This window comes from Cydia pomonella, chromosome 14 (genome assembly GCF_033807575.1).
Source record: "Cydia pomonella isolate Wapato2018A chromosome 14, ilCydPomo1, whole genome shotgun sequence".
Taxonomy (NCBI): domain Eukaryota; kingdom Metazoa; phylum Arthropoda; class Insecta; order Lepidoptera; family Tortricidae; genus Cydia; species Cydia pomonella.
This window is the reverse complement of record NC_084716.1, coordinates 8564061-8580476: the sequence shown is the minus strand read 5'-3', so window position 1 is coordinate 8580476 and position 16416 is coordinate 8564061. Positions and strand designations below refer to the sequence as shown.

The 16416-nt window shown below is 36.1% G+C and overlaps 1 protein-coding gene across 1 annotated transcript in view; it reads left to right on the top strand.

Moving 5' to 3' along the window:
• Positions 1–12875: 12875 nt before the first annotated feature.
• LOC133524851 (heat shock protein DDB_G0288861-like) overlaps positions 12876–16416 on the top strand; it is a 45471-nt gene continuing 41930 nt past the window's right edge. Inside the window, 2 exon segments of the mRNA XM_061860999.1 lie at positions 12876–14926; positions 14928–15645. Of these exon segments, the coding sequence (XP_061716983.1) occupies positions 13925–14926; positions 14928–15645 (1720 nt within the window). The 5' untranslated portion in view covers positions 12876–13924.

Genomic DNA, 16416 nt, shown 5'->3' with positions numbered 1-16416 from the left:
TTATAAAACATGAAAAATTCATAATTAAACGAAGGCTTGAGTCCTTTTCACTTGCGTGACTTGCGCTTAAAAAAGACTCAATAAAGGACTCGACTCGGGACTTATAAGACTCGGAAGATGTTTTAGCGCAGTCTCGTAAAAACGAGTCGAAGTATTTCAAATTTAGACTCAAAAAACTCGAGTTCCTACCTACACTACTACGTGCATATGTAGGTACCTATACACCAGGGGCGGCGGCTCCATACAACTCGATTCCCACCGGCTTGCCTAAAATTTATTGCTACATAAACCAAACTTATAAATCATCATTAAAATTAAAAATATTATATCCATAATGAAAACACTACGTAATACATTACCTTGGAATTGTTAACACGATTTACTAAAGCTTCACGATTGATTAAATTTCAACTAATCATAGCGAGCGCGCGAAGAGAAGCTCAGCTTGAGTATTCATTCATGCGCCACTACACAGATACGAAAACTCACGCACACGCTCATAAATTTTGCTATAGAGAGTGCGCGCGAATGAGCTTCAAAGCAACTCGGTCTTGTATCGAGTTATTCATTTGAATAAAAACCTTAAACGTAAGAGTATAAGGTTTATATTGGAAAAATGCACGCACATATTCATAAAGTCCGCGAGTACTGAGGGGCCTACCGCGAACACCGCAGTACGCAAATTGCGGGCAACTTTCTCTTTTACTCCAATAGCGTAATTAGGGTGACAGAGAAAGATGCTCGCTATTTGCGAACTTCGTGGTACGTGGTAGGCCCTCTGTACACGGCCGCGATAACTTCAGTTATATTACCATGCTGCTTCATTTGAATTTAAACCTTAAATACAAACAAGTAATATTTATATTGGAGTGTAATGTTTCACAATTTTGAATCGGGTGCGTTTGCCGCGCATATGCTTAATATTGCCATACAAAAACATTGAATTAAATAAATGGGTAAAATTTTATTGTATTTTACTATCATTAATACCAATTTTTGTAAAAATCTTTTAAAAAAGATAATAATAATAATAATAAAATTCTTTATTGCACACTACATAAAAAACAGATACAGAAATACCAGGATATAAACTTGCAGGCGATTATGGTGCAAGTAAAAGATCTTGATGTATACTTAATATGGATTTAATATCCGAAACTGATACAAAATTGGTATTCGCGAGTAATAGGTATGTAAGACGCGTGCGGCGTTGTGGCGGCCGCTGGAGCTAATGGAGTGTGGTGGGGTCCGTACCCCGCGCGCCCGCGCCCCGCGCGGTCACTTGTTGTCGTAGACATGCTGGGGGGCCGTTGGAGGAAGCTGAGGGGTCGTTAGTACTGGCTGGCGCTGAAGCTTCTTCCAACATCTCATGATTGTCATCAGGGATAGGGAAAGATAAATTTTAATACAAAATCCAAGTATCTTATGTAGTCTCATCTCAAGTTTAATTATTTGATAACGAACGTTTCTTCAAAGAAAGTACTGTTTGTAAGTTTGTAGTAATAGGTTTTAGAATTCGTGGGTGAAAATGGAATTATGATATGATAACACTCCCGTCGCGGTTGATACCAAGGCTTGTTGTTATTATTAGTTTTAAATGTTCTTTTTTTATGTTTTTATGTGATTTTATTTAGTTATGTGCACAAATTTATATATAAAGTTACTAAGCCCGTGAAATTTTGTATTTTTTGGTGTATAATAGTATGGCAAAGGTGGTTATTCACTAACTGCAAAAGGTCGCGCCCAAGGATACACCTAGCGCACGCTTCACTTTTATCATGAAAAAAAGTACATAATGATAAATTAGGTTTTTTTTTGTTCCGAGTTGCCTAGCTAGAATTTTCACGCGCCGCTACTGCTATACACTGCCACTTTTTGTTGTTGATTGTACACATCTAATACACTCAATGACTATTTGACTAATAACTTTGTAACAACAGAGTTACATTAGGTGATTGTTTCAATAGATGAGAGCATTCCTGCAATTGAAAATGCAATGCAAACATGTGTGTTTGTGTATTTGGCTACAAACTGGATTTTGCAGTAAGCGCATTGTATGAATTGATATTTGTCAGTTATGAATTGAACCTTATACATATACATATGTGACGTTTTCAATTAGAAGGAACCTGTAAATAAGGTTGATTTTATACTGAAACTCATTGCATTCGAAACTGGTTTCATTTTGACGACCTGTCTGGCCTAGTGTTAGTGACCCTGCCTGTGAAGCCGATTGTCCTGGGTTCAAATCCTGGTACGGGCATTTATTTGTGTGATGAGCAGAGTGATGAGTGATGAATATTTGTTCCCGAGTCATGAGTGTTGTCTAAGTAAGTCAACACAAGCCTTATATTATATTGAAGCTTTATGGAAATTGCGCCTTATTGACAGCCGACAATAAGTACCCTTTTGGTTGAAAACGCCACATAATTATATGAAGCTATGACTATCTGTTAAACGGTAGGTCTTCGCTTCAAATATACAAGGGTCAATTAATAACAAGATTCTTATACTTTTTTTTGTAAAAATCGATCTCACACACACACACACACTTTATGTGTGTGTGTGTGTGTGTGTGAGATCGATAATTTACACACACACACACTTTATGTGTGTGTGTGTAAATTAAGTTGGGCATTTTTTTTAAATAATTTATTATAATTCTATATGTGAGAACCTGTAATTGGCTTTGTAATTCTATTGTAAGTTCTAGATATATATAGCGCTGTTGGTTTTCCATTTACTAAAATAAAAATTAATTAAAATAAATACAAAAATAACTGTCAAATATCAATTCTTACATTACTATGTTAAGTAAAGTGTTTAGAAATGTATAGTTCCCCAGAGCATCGTTGTTTGCGTTAATTAATGTCGGCCTTGTATCAAACCGAGGGACTTGCGTAAATGATCCGCTGCCCAAGTTCCGAACCCTAACAATCAACTATATTTGCGGTACTCTGAGAACATTTCGTAATCATTTGGTGCATACTCAAGGTTTAATTTCTACACTTATAATTAAATTTTTATACTGACAGATTATTTGCAAAAATATTTTTTTTGTCACTATAAAAATAATGATGATGATGATGATGTCCTCCCAGACGTATCCGTCGACGGCGATATCCTGACAAGTTATTTTTATTTTTTTTACTAATATTGTTTTTAAATATTATTTATTAACTATTACGCGCATGGGCGCGAGCGTGACTTGCAAATCCAAATTTAGTCTTGAAAGTTCGGCTGCACGGAGCGCAGTAAGTGTGTGTGTGTGTGTGAGATCGATAATTTACACACACACACACTTTATGTGTGTGTGTGTAAATTAAGTTGGGCATTTTTTTTAAATAATTTATTATAATTCTATATGTGAGAACCTGTAATTGGCTTTGTAATTCTATTGTAAGTTCTAGATATATATAGCGCTGTTGGTTTTCCATTTACTAAAATAAAAATTAATTAAAATAAATACAAAAATAACTGTCAAATATCAATTCTTACATTACTATGTTAAGTAAAGTGTTTAGAAATGTATAGTTCCCCAGAGCATCGTTGTTTGCGTTAATTAATGTCGGCCTTGTATCAAACCGAGGGACTTGCGTAAATGATCCGCTGCCCAAGTTCCGAACCCTAACAATCAACTATATTTGCGGTACTCTGAGAACATTTCGTAATCATTTGGTGCATACTCAAGGTTTAATTTCTACACTTATAATTAAATTTTTATACTGACAGATTATTTGCAAAAATATTTTTTTTGTCACTATAAAAATAATGATGATGATGATGATGTCCTCCCAGACGTATCCGTCGACGGCGATATCCTGACAAGTTATTTTTATTTTTTTTATTAATATTGTTTTTAAATATTATTTATTAACTATTACGCGCATGGGCGCGAGCGTGACTTGCAAATCCAAATTTAGTCTTGAAAGTTCGGCTGCACGGAGCACAGTAGAGCTGTCCAGATGAGTTGTATGTATAGTTGTAGGAGGGCTTGGGCCGAGTTTTTCGGAGCTGACGTTTGGCGTCAAGATCTTCAAGCCGGGTGCGTATAAAAATAATACACACGTTAAGACGAAAGTGGTGGACCCGTGCAAAATCGCGTTTTCTTACAAACTTAGTCCTCATTTTCCTTTCTGGATATTCACAGTATTGAAAATATTTTGACACAATTTGTTGTATATCAACGACAGCTATGCCCGACGTTTGACTTATTTCGATTTTTGGACTATTATAAGAGTTAGAAGCATTGAAAAAATTGTAAGAAATCTTTTTTTCGCTCCTAATTTTTACAATAATCAATAAATCGAAAAATTTCAACGTAGGGGCATAGCTATGGTTAATATACATCAAAATATGTAAAAATATCCAGAATGTCAATATCCAGAGAGGAAAATGGGGACCACGTTTGTACGAAAAATGGCCATCCCCTTTCGTCTTAAAGTACGGCTTATTTCAAATTGTCTAATTAAAATATTAAAGAATATAACGATGATGCGGAATAACGTAGGTTTCCTGTAATACGTTATTTGACGCTCATCTGTTATTCAGCAAAACGTTCGACCCAAATTGATTGGTACTATAAAACATGGCAACTCGACATATGTCACCTACCTACTTACGATGATGCTACTTCTGAATTGTAAAAGAAAATAAAACAATTAATGAGGCAATTGTGTAACACTTTAACACAACAATCATTATATTGACAGCTATTACGAGATTAGACGAACAGCTTCTTAGAAAATAATTAGTAATCAATAACCTGAACACGAGCGAAGAGGCTATCCTAACTAAACCGCATATATACGAATAAGTGGAGTGGAATTGGGTACTTGACACATGTTAAATATTATAACAAAATTTAGATAAATGGATATAAAATGAGCCATCTATTATACAAAGTGGAATTTATAAAGATATATTGAGATTATAAAAAAATACAAGGCTTCAAAGTCTAAAAATTTTTTTTTTTACTTTCAAAATGCAACAAGAAAATGGCACTATTCGATTTCTTATATTTTATTGAAAAATAAATTCTATGACAACTATATACATAAACGCAATATTTCAGGGTCAAAATATCAATTCTCTTGATCTTCCATACATTTAGGACAGACTAATGTAATGTGACGTCACATTAAATTATCATTTTGTTAGAGGCGTTTCAATCGTCGAGTGCAAGCGTCAGACTTTAATTCTCATTTCTGATCTTTGTCTTGCTTAAATGCCATGAGTCCTATATAGATTTGATCCCCAGGAAAATCAAGATCGATTGACATTATTTACAAAAGATTGTCAAGTAGCCAATTCACTTCCTGCAAATCAACTCCCAGTCCGCTATAACTTGGTTTTTTTTTTAAATCAAGAGTGAATAGACATCTTTTAGGTCAGCATGTTCCATCCCAGACTGCATCAGCACTTACCATCAGGTGAGATTGTGGTCAAATACTTACCTTATTCAAATAAAAAAATACGTCTCGGGTGATGGTAATGATCGTCCCCAGGAGGAGTAACTGTCATTTAAAATGTATGCAGACATTTTATTCGCAGTTTACATACATTTATTTAGAATTGTAACATTTAAGTAAAGAACGTTTCTTTTTTGCCACATTTTTATATGACCTTTTTTGCCACTTTTGTGTTATTTCTAGTTAGGCTCGCGCCTTTTTCATCTTTATAGGAAAATAAACGTGTCCCAAATATTTACATATATTTTTTAAACTTTTCTTTTTGTTACTACCATACAAAGTATATGGGGAAATGGTAACACAATAGGAAAAAAAATTCTAGGACATTTTTTTACCCCATTAGAATCGTAAGAGCTCGTGATTCTGAGCAGAAATAAGTTTTTGACAAAAAATAATATTTTTGGTAAAAGTTTTTATCGCTGACTGTACTTTTCATTCCACCGTTAACTAATTCTCGTCGAGACAGTTCTAAAAACCCCAAACACCTTGCAACTTGCCAGGTTGCCTTGTTTTATCACAGAGTTCCTATGGCTACCTCCTGTCCCCATCATCAGATCAGCTCGATGGTACCATAATATTGCATTGTCACCCGACTTACATATGTATGCAAATTTTCAGCTCAATCGGAAACCGGGAAGTGGATCAAATTTAACTTGCAAGATTTGATTACAGACCAACGGACAACGGGACAGGTGAAACTCGATAAAAGCTTATAAAAACACATTTATGAAAAAGATCTAAATAAAAGTGGCATTTTTTTAAAGAAACGCTCTAAAAACCACTTTCTTTCAATATTTTTTTTTTTTAATTAAGCCCAATTAAAAGACACTTGAAGGAACCGTCATAAGGACTATCAATCGACGCGAGAGAACCTTGCGTAATAAAGGATTACCGACAAACACATTTTCTTGAGCACCTAAGTAATTTTACCTAACTAACCAATGCCATAAACAGTTGCCAATATTTGTTAAAGTAATTTTTAATAGGTATTCAAATCGGACTCAATAACTGTTTCAAATCGTCAGATTGAACGCGCAATTCTTGCGGGTGGCACGTTGCAACATATTTTACCCGATCATAGAAACTCATCAACTACGTCTAAAAACGCAGACGATTCTACACCGTATTGTTATATAATAAGGTGCAAAATTAAACGAGTTTTTTATGTAGTTGATGTGTTTTTGTGTAGCGAAGCAAAGTTGCATCCGACACGGCCTTCTGAATAGATGCTTGTTTAAAAAAAGAAATAGTGTGTAAGTATAGGTATTTCATGTCAATCTCAGTGTAAATATGGCGCAAGGAACATTTTAGGTGCAGAATATTGGGGGCTTATTTGACTCGTAAAGTATAAGGTGTGGTTGACCATAATTAGAATAATTACACTTATTTGACCTCGTAGCTACATCACTCCTTTACCTTGGACGAGTCGAATAGGCCCCTTTTGGTCCCTTTTGTATGATTAATGTCAAAATGTATTTGAAGAGCAGAGTTCGTTGCACGTTCCATAACAATTAAAAACTTTCATGTGAAGTTGACGATTTGAATGGGCCCCTGCGAAGTACGAGTAATGACAAAGTAGACGTATTTTAATAAAGAGTAGAGTTCGTTGCCCGTCGTACAGCAAATACAAATGTACCTTTTACCTTATCTCCGGGTAGCAAATGTTTACCCTTTTTAGGGTTCCGCAGCCAGATGGCAAAAAACGGAACCCTTATGGATTCGTCGTGTCTGTCTGTCTGTCCGTCCATGTCACAGCCACTTTTTTCTGAAACTATAAGAACTATACTGTTGAAACTTGGTAAACTTGGAGATGTATTTTGTGAACCGCATTAAGATTTTCACACAAAAATAGAAAAAAAAAACAATGAATTTTGAGGGTTCCCCATACTTAAAACTGAAACTCAAATTTTTTATTCATCAAACCCATACGTGTGGGGTATCTATGGATAGGTCTCCAAAAATGATATTGAGGTTTCTAATATCATTTTTTTCTAAACTGAATAGTTTGTGCAAGACACTTCCAAAGTGGTAAAATGTGTCCCCCCCCCCTGTAACTTCTAAAATAAGAGAATGATAAAACTAAAAAAAAAATATATGATGTACATTACCATGCAAACTTCCACCGAAAATTGGTTTGAATGACATCTAGTAAGTAGTTTTTTTTTAATACGTCATAAATGGTACGGAACCCTTCATGTGCGAGTCCGATTCACACTTGGCGGCTTTTTTATTACAAGCTTTTATTTAACTTGCAATGTTCATGTATCTCGGTAAATCAACTTTTTCTTGTCTTTTGTACAGCCCTTAATCATAATTAGTTGAACTTTTGTAAGTTTTCACATGGTCAAAATGAAACAAGATCCTATATGCCAGATCCAGCAGAAATAAAAATACGTCAAATTTTTATAATGAATTTGGGTGACCCAGTTGACGAACCCTTATTTTCATACAAAAGTGTGGGACAGTTTTGTACCTTGGGTCACTGCTCTTAAACAAGTTATAAAATAAATCATGATAAAAAATAACGTATTACATAGTTTGTTTATCTGTTTTATGTAAGTAATAAGAAAAAAATAATTACATAAAATCCGAATATTTTTTTATCAGTTTTAATCAGTAGATCAAATTTTACTGATTTAAAAAAAGTTGATTCCGGGTCAAATCTTGCAAAAAAATCAGTTAAATTTGACCCACATCCCATGAAGCTGAAATTTTGCATACAAACGTAAGTCTGATGACAATGCAAATTATGGTACCATCGAGCTCATCTGATGATGGATACAGGAGGTGGCCATAGGAAGAGGAACTCGGTCATAAAACAAAGCAACCTACTTGTGTTTGGCTTTGTTAGAATTGCCTCGATGAGTACTAATAGCTTGTTGAAATAAAAGTACAGCTTAAAGCATGTATTAAAATTGAAATTTTTTCACAAAAAACTTTTACACTCGCTACTCTATAGACGTGCAAAAAGAGTAACAGAGGGCGCATTTCTAAAAAAACAATTGAGCAAGAGTATTCTTGCAAATCTAGTCTCAGTAATAGAGGCAAAATACACTGTTTGTCTCAATTACAGAGGTAAATGTGACTATCCATCATCAACTTCCTCGCGTTGTCCCGGCATTTTGCCATGGCTTATGGGAGCCTGGGGTCCGCTTAGCAACTAATCTCAACAATTGGCGTAGGCACTAGTTTTTACAAAAGCGACTGCCATCTGACCTTCAACCCATAGGGTAAACTAGGCCTTATTGGGATTAGTCCGGTTTCCTCACGATGCTTTCCTTCACCGAAAAGCGACTGGTAAATATCAAATTATATTTCGTACATAAGTGCCGAAAAACTCATGGGTACGAGCCGGGGTTTAAACCCGCGATCTCCGGATTGAAAGTCGCACGCTCTTACCGCTAGGCCACCACTGCCACCAGCGCTTCTTAAATGTGACAATAAATTCCAAAATACTAATCTCAGTTTAGAGCTTTGTTTTGTCTCACAAACAGAGGTAAAGTGTCGGAACCAAACCATGAGTCCCAGCTATACAGGTTTCTCACTTATCTAGGTCCCTCTTAACTAAGTTTCACTGTAATGTATGTATAGTAGCGTGACAGGCCGCAACCGCCCCAAAGCCGCCTTTTCATACAAACGCAGTCCTCATTTTCCTCTCTGGATATTAATATTATTAAAAATTGTTGATATCAACAATTTTTAATAATATAAAAAATTGTTGATATCAACAATTAGGTATTAATAATTTGACAGTTTGTTGTATATCAACCACAGCTATGCCCTGGCGTTATTATTATTGATTTATTTGAAATCTTAAGTTATTATAAAAGTTAGAACTTTTAGTTAGAACACTTAAAAAATTCTGTTTTCGCTCCTATTTTTTACAGAAAAGAAAATCCTAATTAAAAAAGTTAATATACATCAAAATATGTACCTAAAAACATTTTTCATAATTGCTTACTTGCTTAAACGACTACTTCCTTATTGACGCTATTTAATTTTGAGGTACGTCAAAGATAAAGAAGCAAATTACATTATTCAATATTTTCATGTTATTTTTATAAAGTGGTAATACCGTGAGATAAAGCGGTTGTCACACTGGCATCGTATCCGTTAACTGCATCGGTATGATAACCGCATTGACCACCTTTGAAATACTGCTTATTACTTAAGGTGCAGTGTTCGGAAAACGGAGCTCAATATGGCTGCTATAAATTTAATTGGCAATCTTGAGGCCTTTCTCGAGGGACTGTATTGATTCGAATCCTGAGATTTTTAACTTTTGCTCGATAGAAAAAAAACACGAACATAGGTCTAAAATGCACTTAAAACATTACATGAAAATTGAATCTAAAAAACGTATCGATTCCTTTTTTCATTTAAACGTACAAAAAGTTAAGCCTAAAAAACATGATGTGAGTATCAGTGCTCCTGGGTACACAAAGAATCACGACATGGCAAATAAATAATATTATTTCAGGTTAATTGAAATTTATAATTAAAACACGCAAAATTGCCAGCAACGGATTTTAAAAATGATTTTTCATGAAGAGACCATGAAATGTTTAAACATCAGACGTATTCAAACATATACCTTCATTACAATGTATTTATTTAAAAACGGATCACTCACGTAATTAAGGGGACGACTCTCATGGGAATTTTCTTTTTCAAAGTACGAATATGTACGGGCGATATAACAAAATCAATGTCGTACCTATTTAAATAAAGACTCCCAAGAATACTGGACTTTTATCGCCAAATACTTCGTTCGTTCATTTGACAAGAGCGATTGATATGCATTATAACTATGTTTCGATGTTTGCTGTAAGCCCCCTGGGGCCATAACCAAGATTTACTTCATTTATTTAATATTTGCACAGTTTAAAACTAAATACACTCTGAAATAACAATTTCATACTATAAGTATGTACAACTATGACTAAAACACTTTTAAAACATTAGATTCCCTTTTATCCATCATCTCACAAAATCTCAAGCATTCCTTACACACATCCGCCCAACGCCACGCAAGCAGGTCTCGCTTGGGTGTTGAAACTACGAACGTATTTAGCAGCCAGGGCGAGGGATCAACGAATTTCTATGCGCCGCCGTACGCACCGTTGGCACTGCTAACAGAGGCCACACTCGCGGTCAGACGAGTGAGGGTGATCTCTGTTTTAGATCAGGAACAAAGACTCACTAGAGAGGCCTCTCCCAGGTCCGGGCAGTCCGAGTCACCGCGCAGGAGTTGCGTCTCACTTCCAGGGAGTTGAAACCAAGGGTCCCAAGAATAAATTTTATAGGGTACAGGAAAGGATAGATGGCACTAGGTAAATCGACAAACGCCATCCAAAATAAAAATCAAAGCGACGTGATCAAAACCATAGTTTTACTTGCCGTTTTCCTAAACGCTTTCACTTGCCAAGTAGCCCTGAGGGCGAAGCCAAGATGACAATCGTACATCGGCAAACGCCAGTTTATTTCATACTTAAAAAATCCATCTATAGTTGATATAATGTTTTTTTTTTACAATAACAATATACATAATGGATATTATACAGATGATTACTATAACTAGCTTATATCTAAAATAGGCCCTTGAGGCATTGTACTAAGGATGCTGGCGGCATTTTCTCGTTGCAGCGCAATACTGATACGTTGTGCGAGGAAGCCGCCAGCTCTGCGGTCACCAGTTACGTCAACCAGACGTTTCGCGATTTCTCCAAAAAAAACTTGTGCGCGCTGGATCCCCATGGACCTAGAGTTTTAATGCCAAATACATTCATCTATAGTTTACATTTACATTTCACACTATAATACACACTATAATATAATATAGGCATCAAGACGACAGACACTATCTAAGGATCCCTTTAGATCCTAAATCTTAATCTAAGTCTCTGGTTTTTCCTTTATATTCACTGTCAAATTCAGAGCCTGCCACGCAAGGCAACGATGACTCATTTCGATACAAAATTTAAGTTTCGATCAGCGTTATTGCACTAATATGGAAGAGTAATACAGATGACTGGATCAAAAACGTTTTAGAAAAAGGTGGACGAAACAATCAAAGTTAACGACTCTGGTACATACATATTCTCTTTATCTTATTTGAGTCTCCTTAAGTATTGGAAAAATGTGTCCCGCCTGTAAAGGTGCCGCGTTAATATTTGCTTTAGATTCCCATAACTTTGCGATGTCTACAGGAAAGACGCGAAAGAGTTTGCAAAAAAATTTTTATGACCCAACTACGCTACGCTACGGAGAGTTTACGATTGGCACGTTGGCTATGCACCCTGTAACCCCTGGGTACCTAGCAAAGATGACAATCGTTGATAGAAAACGCCAATCAGACCTTAAATAATGTATGGAAATATGTAGTCACGTGACTTTTCGTAGCCTTCCGATATATTTGGTTGGTTATTAAAAGTAAAAATATTTCGGCATGGCAAATGCAACGACACATGTGACATTTCCATACATCTACCATATGTCTAGCATTCTATAAACCACTTTTACTTTTCTAGAAGCCACCAGGCAACGTGAACCAACTTCTGAAACCATAGATATAGGTACTTAACATATCAGAAATATCTTCAGACGTTAACCTATGACCGCTTTGAAATGCAACAGACGAAACAGAATCAGGGGTCAATGGCATCTCGAGACGCGCGAATCAGTTCACTGATCACGGCATCGGCACACCATTTCATGCAGCCTTGACGGTGCAGACCGGCAGAGACAGAGACGCGGCATTTAAAACGCGGCGTTTTTATGTTAAGGCGGCAAAAAACGGGATCTTTAAACTTATACCTCATCGCATGATGAATGACAATTCCTTCAAGACTCTTGATTGGACTTAATTCAAAAAATTGTCGAAGAAACATGTTTTTACCGTATTTTTATTCATTTATGGTTACATTTCTAAATGAATTCACAATTCACGTGCCTAATAAAAAAAAAATCTACAAACATTTGACGTCAAAGTTTCTCCATATATAAATAAACTGGCATAGAGACTAAAGGACAGTCATTGTCGATAAAGGTATCATCTGTCAGGCATGAGCATGTCTAGCACTAGATCACTCGAATACGCACTCCACAGACGAAGTGATTGTAAAAAGAAAACGTAAAACGCTGAGTGACTCGATTTTACTACCCACCGCAATTGCTACACTCCCTTATTCGTAAAACTCCCTCTCAAACCTTTCAAACTTCTGTTAAATATTGACTCTTTCTAACAAACATAAATGTCAAAATTATCAACGATTATCAATGCAACAGACGTTTATGAATCACGCCAAGAATATTTTAGCAATAGAAAAGTAAACGCCCGTCTGCCCAATAAACCGCCGGAGTTCTGTTCATTTCACGGAGCCTTCTCGGTCCGCTTGAAAGACATAACATGGACAAGACAAGTAGTATCTCTTCAAACGTTTACTTTTAAAATCATGTTAAATGAAAATCAATCGGTTTATGTTTTCTTGTCTTCTTTGGAGTAGCTAAAGCTTTGTTTGTTTTTGCAAGCCAGTTGCTGATAAAATATGCATGTGCTTCTTAGTTATTAAGTCCATCTTTTGTACCATATTTTATGCAAAATAAAGATATTTGATTTTGATTTTTTTTTTAAGATTCGACCTACTGATGTGAAGCCCTTTAATAGGGTACCTTATAGTTTCGTCTGTCTCTCCGTCTGCTGTCTCAGTTTCAGGTTGTACCAAAATTCTGTATCTGCAGCTCACAGAGCTACTAAATTTTTCGCTATCATTAGTATCCAAAACGGAGTTACGGCCAATTTTAAATAAATAACACACTCGTCTTTATCTGTAGAACAGGCCTTACTTCTGCACCTACCGACAGATAGATTTATGATTTCTTGAAACCATTTTATAAAAATCTACCACATGCCATGGTGTAAATAGACCCTCTTTTCGCACATCTTGCATATGGTATTACAAAACTGAAATAAAAAGAAAAATAGATAAAAAAGTGGTATATTAAATAAAACGCTTTCCATCACTAAGATCGACTTATCAGTATTTCATTTCAATGTATTTATTTTGCTAATATACATACATATAATTACGGGTCATGTCAGTGTGGTACAAATTCATCTATGTACTTAAGCTTCTCCTACAGGTACAACACTTATGTGTCATGCTATCTTGCAAGAAATCCGGGAACTAATATTAAAAAAAATGTGTTAGTGTCAGATAAAATTTAAGTGAACCCAAACAATAGAGATCATAAATAACGTCTGAAAACACGGTGACATCAGCTTTTTCTTTTTCACATTTCAATTCTCATAACACGCTCTTCAAATCTTATCCACTTGATTCAACGCACGCGCAGCAAGCGCGTCCGATCGTTTTGTAAACAATATAAATAATAGTCGTCATCTTGGCTCCGCTAAGTTAGTACGTCGCGAGCTGTGCCAGTGGTCGGTTACCATGATACGCGCCATATTTCTCTGTGCCGCTATTGCCACCGCCGCCGTCGGCAGTAACAACACACAAACAGAAAACAACAGCACCAATAATGTATCCAAACGCGAAATCCTGGAATTCTACCCCGACTGGGTACCGTTCAAAAACAAACATGGTGATGAACTCGGTGAATTCGTTGACGTTACTAAACCTAAAGCTAAAGTGAAAAAACGACTCGCATTACCAATGAATTTCTTAATAAAAGCCGTAGCCGATGATGATTCAGGAGATTATACCGGACAAGGTGAATCTGATAATGACGATTATTATGATAAGAAGGACTGGGCGGACTTAAATAGGCCAGTGCATAATGAAAGCGAAACACTTTCCCAACCACAACAACAAGAACAACAACAACCAGAACAACAGCAACAAGAACAGCAACAACAAGAACAACAACAACAACATAGCAGTAATTCTGATATTGAAGGATTAATCAATATTATCACGAAACCATCTCCTAGTTTAGCAGATGATATCAATAAGTCCATAGTTAATCAGGAATATGTAAATCAAGATGAATATGAAGTACCGGAAAAAAGAGAAAACATTAAAGGATACGTGGAAGATAATCCTACGACGACACCTGAACCAGACTTAAGTATTGCACTAACACCTAGGCCTAATATACAAGAGTTTAACGACGACGAAGATGATTCGGAAGTTGCAAATAAAAATCAGCAACAATCGGAAGAGGAGCCTCAAAAACTATCACCAGAAGAACAAAAAGAGAATGAAGAAAAGAAGAGAATCATTCTAGACAGTGTCGATCAGTTGAAACTCAGGCATGAGCAAGAACAAAGAGCTATTTCACAAAAAAATAAACATGACGATTATGACAACGAATTACGCCATAGAAGTGTACAGAAAAAGAAATATCGGAATAATAAACGATATCGTGCTAAACCTACTACTCCTCCAAACTATGACGAGTACGAAGATATGTCTTGGAAGGATAAATATAGTATAAATGTCGAAAAAAAAATCCACTTCCGGTGAAGATGCAGTTTTTGAACAAATTACGGAAAAACCAAGACAAACGACGCCGACGACCACGACGTATAAACCAAAAGATACCGAGCGAGCTAAATATTCGTTGTTCAGAAATCCGGACCTTTACACGATTGATGATAATGAAGATGAGATAATTCCACCCAAAGCAAACCCAAACACACCACGGCGTTTCTCTTCTAAATACAACAGCGCCGAAAATCACATAGCACCAGCGACCACAACAGAAAAAGTAGAACCGATACTTTATTTCCCTAAACGAAAACTGAAGAAACCGAAAATCAGAACTACAACCGAAGCTTCCGATTCGTTCGTAGCTGAAACAGTGGAAGACAAACTAACTAAACAAACTACACAACCGATTACATACCCTGATATTACTTCTCTTGCTAATGATGACTTTAAGACTACAGCTGTTGGGTATGATTACCCAACGACTACAGTGGGTCTGTGGAAAGATGACACGTCTGCTGAAGATAAAGGAAACAGCATAAAGAACTTGAACATCGTCCGAGTTACCACTCCACATTATGAAGAACCGACTGCAGTAGACGCTTTAACCGGACCTTCAGGAGAAGCACAGGCGAGCAATAGTGAAACTGTGACTGATGCAGTGCCAGCGTCTAGCGACCATAAGAAGGAGGAAGGACCAAAGGATTACCATGTTGAAAAAGGTTAGTGTCTAATCTATTTACTGAGTTGGTGTTATTTTACATAAACTTGACTTAGTCAATCTGTGTAAGAATGTCAAATAATATATATTATTTTCTTTATTGAGATGTTAATAAGCAAGGTCGGACAAGCTATTTGATCACTGACGAATCACCATCTTATTGCTAGGCCACTAATTGAGGCATCGCGTAGACGATATGTTTGTTAAAACAAAATATATGACGAAACTATTTTTTAGTTTATTATTCATGTTGTGAGTTTTGATTGAGATTTTAAGCAAATAAAATTCGTAATACTAAAAAAAAGGATAGTAGGATAATTTTGAATAATAAATACGCTGCTTATACGCTAAAACACAGTACATTATTACTGCGTTTAAAATGAGTTTGTAAAGTGAACTGTGTGAGATCCCATAAAATAAAAAAGGGATGCACGCCTTCGTAGCAACGGAGTTGATAGCAATCGCCGTGGCCGTATCGGCCGTTGAGGAGTTAGTATTTTATTAATCCTATAGACGTGTTTCGCCTGTTTCTTTTTACTATGTGCGAGTTTACAAACATCTTTACAAGGCAACTTTCCCAAAATATCAGACACATTCCACACGCCTCTGTGACAATAAGGTTGTTCACATTTATATTTTTGGAACGTTGGTTTGTAATAGTAGATTGTTAACCAAGAGATGAAAGGTACCCATTTTTGTAGAGGTAGTTTGGCCAGATCCGAGACTGAAATTGTGCTTTACACCCGAGTTAAACACTCTACTTTTCATTTCG